General features: G+C 40.1%; 1 protein-coding gene across 1 annotated transcript in view; it reads left to right on the forward strand.

Annotated features, from left to right (window-relative positions):
• LOC121875779 (phytanoyl-CoA dioxygenase, peroxisomal-like) overlaps nt 1-5,320 on the forward strand; it is a 29,419-nt gene extending 24,099 nt beyond the window's left edge. The window contains exons 4-5 of the mRNA XM_042380500.1: nt 2,464-2,632; nt 5,114-5,320. Coding sequence (XP_042236434.1) covers nt 2,464-2,632; nt 5,114-5,305 — 361 coding nt within the window. The 3' untranslated portion in view covers nt 5,306-5,320. The remainder of the gene's footprint in view (nt 1-2,463; nt 2,633-5,113) is intronic.
• The last annotated feature ends 1,378 nt before the right edge of the window (nt 5,321-6,698 follow it).

Genomic DNA, 6,698 nt, shown 5'->3' on the forward strand with positions numbered 1-6,698 from the left:
GGGGGGGAGTTGAGTCCATTATTTGAACGGACATTAACCTGGCGACTGTATTTCTCTTAAATATTAATTGTGTGTGCATACCATCATAAAATTAAGATGTTACTTTTACTACAACGGTAGGTATTGTGTCGGAGAAAGTGGAGTTTGGGAGTCGGCCCAGTCTCTATTTCATATGTTCTGTTATTCCATTTACACGTTTCTCGTTTTACGCGCTACTCCGTGGGTTCAATTGACCGCGTAAATCGGGGGACCACTGTAATCATATTGCCATACCAGTAAATAAAAGCCAAATGAAAGTTTTAACACAGTCGCCATTTGCATACACTCCCTGCTTCCCCGTAGTAACGAAGATCAGCTGTGACGCCAATTCCCTAGCAACACACACACACACACCCCCCCACCATTCTGTGCTCTCCTCTCCTTATCTGTTTGCCCTTAGGAAAGTTATTTCTTTTACTTTTTTTTACAATACAGTAAAACCTCGATTAACCGACTTTTGGATTAACCGTCAATCCCGAACCCCTAAAAAAAAAAAAAAAAAAAAAAATTTATTTTATTTTATTTTTTTTCACGGGGATTAGCCCACCCAGGCACAGGTCACCGACCTACATCGGGGCCTGGGGGCGATAATGTAATAATATTAATGATAATGCTAATAATAATAATAATAATAGTAATAAAGAACCATAAAGAAATGCTAAAATTAAAAAAATCAAGATTGAGAAACAAAGTACCTGTATGTATGTTGTGTTGTCAATAGTAAGAGAAACAATTGAGACCCTGCAATTGTGTGTAAATGAGGCAGAAAGTCAGATCAGCAACCTGGGACTTGGTCACAATTTTTGTAATGACATATGTTTTTTGATTTTTCCATTTTTTATTCACGGTTTCTGTGCTGGTTCATATTTATTTACTAAAGTGGTTAATGTTTTAAAGCAAATTCTATTGAAATTTGAATAGCAAATGAACAAAAATGAATAGAGGGACTTAAATGATGTAGGTTAGGGAAAGGTACTTTGAAAATGTATGTTTTATTTCCGTAGACTTTATGTACCATTAACCGACTTTTTGATTATCCATCGGCCCCTTCCCCCCATATGTGGTCGGTTAATCGAGGTTTTACTGTACTATGTACTGTATGTAGGATGGTGTGTTTGCATGCAATTGAGGAAAAATTTTCAAAAAAATTTACGTATATCGACCCATAAAAACAAGTTGAAATGCAGCCATAACACCTCACAGCTTGACCCAGCAGACGACACAGACTGGGTCCATTTTAGGAGTGGGGGAGTAAACACAGCATACTGATTGAGATAGTGACTGGATAGGAATTTGCCACATCCAAATGTCGGTCTGGACCAACCGAAATCCAGATATGGGAGGTCTGGAAGTGTGAGGGTTTACTGTAATGATGATAGACATGTGGTATACTGTTCAAAGTAGGGGTACAGTATGGTATGTTTAGGTGAAAATGTACAGAGGCTTTTAAGTACAGTGGTCCCTCGATTAATGAACGGCCCAATCAACAAAATTTTGGTTCACGAATTAGCTCCCATAAGGATTTTCAATCCCATTAACGAACAAAACTTCGATTAACGAAAGCCTTACGAGAAACACTCTTTGTTGTGCGCATCAGCTGATCGGCTAGTCCGCCAATACAGTAATTGGTTCTATGTTTACATTTGTTTCCAGTGGAGTAAATATCAAGAAAGTTGTGCTCTTCAATATTTTTGCATTTTTTATATTAAAATTATTGGTCATTCTAATTTAGCTAGCATATTGATAATATATATACAGTACAGGGAACAGTTTTTGTGTGCCCATCAGCTGATTGAATCACCTGCCAACGCTTCTCAGTTTAACTTTGTTTACAGTGTAGTGAACATCCAGTTTGTTGGTATCTTGAATATCTTTGCCGTTTTACATTAAAATTATTGGTCATTCTGAAATTTAGTTCACATATTGAAAATATACAGTGCAGAAATTATTCTGAAACATGAAGAAGGCATTAGAACCAATGCACGCTGTAAAGAATATGGCATGTCATCATCGACTGCCTCTCCAATCAGCTGTTTGATATGTAAACAAAGCTGCCGGGAATACGACATACTGTATTGTACACACCTCAAAGTACGTTAAAATATACCTGTAGTATTCTATTGTCTTTTATTTATTATTATACAGTGTACTGTACAGTACAGTACTGTATTTAGTTTATATTTAATGTTTTGTTAATTCTATTACTGGTACACAGTACTTTGTATGTACTTTTTCTGTGAGTTGGAACCAATTTCTCAATATCCCATTGAAATAATAGATTCATTTAACAAAATCTTCAGTTAACGACCGACTCCGTGGAACCAATTGTGTTCGTTAATCGAGGGACCACTGTATATCATATAAAATAATAAAATTTTGGGTAATTTTTGTTGAATCACTTAAAATGAGTTTAAATTCTTCCAGGGATCGTTTTTTAGACATTGTGGATGGACGGGTTTCTTCTGGCAAAATGTTGAAGATGAAGGATATATCCCTAATGAAATTAAAAGGTGTACCTGGAGAACAAGTCGTCAACAAACTCCAGGACTTTGTATGGGATGAAATCCTCTCGGAACACAGTACACTTCCCCAGGTATGGTCACCTCTTCTGATCAAGTTAGAATTTTCCATGGACAGAAGTACAGTGTCAAGAAAATTAAAATTTATTTTAGTGGACAGTACAGGTACACCACCGATTTTCCGGTACCCTTGGTTCCAAAGCCTTGCCGGATTATCCGTTTTGCCAGACCAAAGGTCAAGTCATGATAATTCAAAAATACACCTCTGACCCACTAATTATACACCTCCTGTGTCTCTAAAGCACCATGGACTGCTAGAAACTTAAATTAACAAATATTAAATGTAAATTAAATGTGAAAAAGCCATAATTTTGAGCAACATTACTGTACACTTTGTACTCAAATGTATTGTACTACACTAGACTAAAATTTTTATCTCTTGTGCAAACTATGTGATGTTTATACTCAAATTAATCACTATCTTACAAGGATTCCAGCAATGATATTTATATTATGCTAAGTCTAATCAGCTACATTTTATAAGATAAAAACTTTAAGCCCAAAACTACCTTCACCCAGGCTGGGAGGGAGGGAGGAAGTTAAGTGCCCCCTCATAATTTTGTCCGGACTAAAGGAGGTGCCGGACCATCAGTTCCCGGAAAATCAGTGGTGTACCTGTACCACACTGCCTTTTTCCTCAGGGTGGAGGTGCTGAGTTGGCCGGAGGTGGTGGGCTGTGGCAAGTATGATCAGCGTGACCTCTCCATCTCATGAGACAATGGGCATTGTGGGTGGTAACGGGACGTTTGCATGTTGCCACGCAGGAGAGGAGAGGTTATCCTGTACAGTAATTCGGAGTTAGTTTGACGTGTTTCTTATTCAAATAGGCCTGCGAAAGTTCAAATAGTCATATGGCGTGACCTGAGTCTCTACAGACACACGTCATATGATGTGACCTGAAGCCCAGGGGTAAATATAAAATTGTAAAACATTTATTAATACTGTATAGTGAACCCTCACTTTACGCGGTTAATTCAACCCACAGGGTACCGCGGAAAGTGAGAAATGCATAAAGTGAACAACATAACATATGAGATTAATTGAAATAGAGACCGGGCCTGAAGGTTACTAGTGTGCCCTGAAGAATGCAGTGATGGCTAGGGAAACACTGAGTAACACTGAGTTCGTTTATTGTGGATGAGAGAAATACAAGCGGTGACCAGCATGTGCCAAGCACAGCTCACACGGTCAGACTGAGGCGCCTTGCCATATGGCAGCCTCGGGGCAATGTTGCCACATAACACGTGCAGTGTTGCCACGTGATAATATATATGAATGCTACTCGGCACAGTAGCTTATGTACAGGGTTGCTACTTGGCACAGTAGCTTATATACATAACCTACAGGGCCGACCCCCAAACTCCACTTTTTCAGACACAATACCTACGTTGTAGTAAAAATAACTTCTTAATTTTATGATGGTATGCACACACAATTAATATTTAAGAGAAATATCAATAATATTAGGTTTTTTAACACTTACATTAGTAGAAAAGATGGCTGGGCACACGGGGATGAGGGGTTGGTTCCGAGGCAGAGGGCAGATTATTGGCCCTCACCTGTATCACTTGTATCAATTGTATCACTATCCACCACAGAGGCTTGCAGGGCCTCTTTGTCAAACCCCTCAAAGTCCATATAAGTCCATATCCTCACTATAATTATCACTATCACTGACTTGGGCCGGCTGTGGTGGGTGGCGGGTGAAGAACTCGGTAATGTTTTGATGACTGGGCTACCTTGTGCGCACCCTGCTCGCGCCGCTTACACAACATGGCGGGAGGTTTGGATCCAAAAATGGCGCGGCTCGCCAGCCGCTCTCCGCGTAAAGGGGTACACGCACTGCGGAATGCTCACATTCCGGTTTCGGCAGGGTACCGCGTAAACGTGGAAACGCGGAATGTGGGACCGCGTAAACGTGGAAACGCGGAATGTGGGACCGCGTAAAGCGAGGGTTGACTGTATATTGTAGTCATGGGTACTTGCCAAAAGAAGAAAAAACTAAACCAGCAACACATCACAACAGCAGTGGGAGACATGATGAGTAAAAAATAGTCACAATAATATTAACAAAATCAATGAATCAACAAGATTGTGTTCACAGTGTAAGCGCGGCAAAATTTGCACTGTACTGAAAACAGTGAGCGCTTGGTGCCGATTGACCATGCGAGTAAAAACAAAGAAAGCAGTTCTTGGCGTGTTGGGAGTGTTCGAACTCGTGACTTTTGACTACTTTTATGGATTCTTTTTTTTCTAGAGCTCCAAAATGTAAGCCAAAGCACTATTAGGAAACAGTGTTCTATGGGGTAGTGCTTATCAGGATAATACTGTATTCTAAACACACCTCAGCAATCCCATAAGTTGGTCTTGTTAATGTCTCCACCACACTGCTGTCTCATTGGATGCCACTGACATTCCCTCAGACTCCCTTTCGTGAACTTTACTCCCTCATTCTGCACATCCATCTCATTCATTGATATTTATCTCCTTTTCAGGTGCTAGATTATGTAGAATGTTTCACTGGTCCCAATATCATGGCCATGCACACTATGCTCATCAACAAGCCTCCAGATCCAGGTAGCAACACTTCACGCCATCCAATCCATCAGGACCTTCATTACTTTCCCTTCAGGTGGGATATTTATTATTTCTTTTATAAATTACAGAATACTGTATATAATATATAATGAATAGTGATTTTTTATCATTGCCTTAATTTTTGGGTATTCAGCTTTATTAACAATTGGCTAGATGACTGGCCAAGAAATTTCAGCTTAGTTGAATCCAGGATCTTTATTAAAATTATAAACATGCAAGAAATTTTTACATTCATTGATATTAGGGGTTCTACTTATTTTGAATCCAAAGTCTAGCTACTATTGGGAGATTGCCTAAGTCCTATTCCCTACTTTTACTCTAAAATTTAAACAAACACAGTACTGCCACATTTCATAAAACCTGGCCAGTCTCTGTAAATGCAGAAGTGAAGGGGATTGTACTTCAGATCTGAGATTATTTGGATGTAAATTCTAAAAAAAAATATATATATTTATATATTAACTATTGACCCTAATTGACCGTAAAATCCTCGAGTCCATTTAAGTTTCCTAAATCACATAAACTGCGGATTTCCCTGAACAAGTTTTTTTTTATTACAGTATATTCTGCATTTACGCGGTCAATTGAACCCGTGGAGGACCGCGTAAAACGAGAAACGCGTAAATGAAATGACAGAACATATGGGATTAATTGAAATAGAGACTTGGCCGACCCCCAAACACCACTTTTTCCGACATAATTACGTACGTTGTAGTAAAAATAGTATCTTAATTTTATGATGGTATGCACACACACATAATATAGAAGAGAAATATTAATAAGAGAATATAATACTGTACCAGGTAAAAGAAAATCAAGGTTTAACACTTACGCTAGTAGAAGAGATGGGTCGGCATACGAGGATGGAGGCTGGTTCCGAGGCAGCGGGCAGATTAGTGGCCCTCAGGTGAATCACCATCACTATCCACCATAGTTGTCAGGGCCTCCCTGACAAACCCCTCAAAGTCACCATCACTGTCACTGGCTTGGGCTGTGGTGGGTTGCGGGCGAAGAAGTCAGTGATGCTACGCTGACGGCTAGTGTTGATGTGGTTGTGATACATCTGGATGTACTGCTCCATACTTTGGTCTAGAAGGTTTTTGAAGACTTCATACTGGTGATTGACATGGTCCTTTGAGAGGGTGAGCTTAAGTTTCTCGGCAAACTCGATGGCATCCTTTACATCACCATGAGTTAACTTCTGTTCTCTTGCTGCCGCACCACCTGCCTCCTCACTGACGTCATCGTCTTCCAACATCTCGTCGGCAGTCACCTCAGGATCCCTGATTACCTCCATGATGTCGTCGTTGGTGGTCTCAGAGAAGCCTGCAGCTGTAACACTCTGTACAGCTTCTCTTGGAAGGTCCACTGCCACTGCAACAGACTGAACCTCACCAGCCACAGGTTGACTCTGTCTCCCACTTGGGATACCCTGCAACACATGCCGCCATGTGTGACAAATTGTTGCCACAGACAGCTGCC

This window comes from Homarus americanus, unplaced genomic scaffold (genome assembly GCF_018991925.1).
Source record: "Homarus americanus isolate GMGI-L3 unplaced genomic scaffold, GMGI_Hamer_2.0 scaffold51859, whole genome shotgun sequence".
Taxonomy (NCBI): Eukaryota; Metazoa; Arthropoda; class Malacostraca; order Decapoda; family Nephropidae; genus Homarus; species Homarus americanus.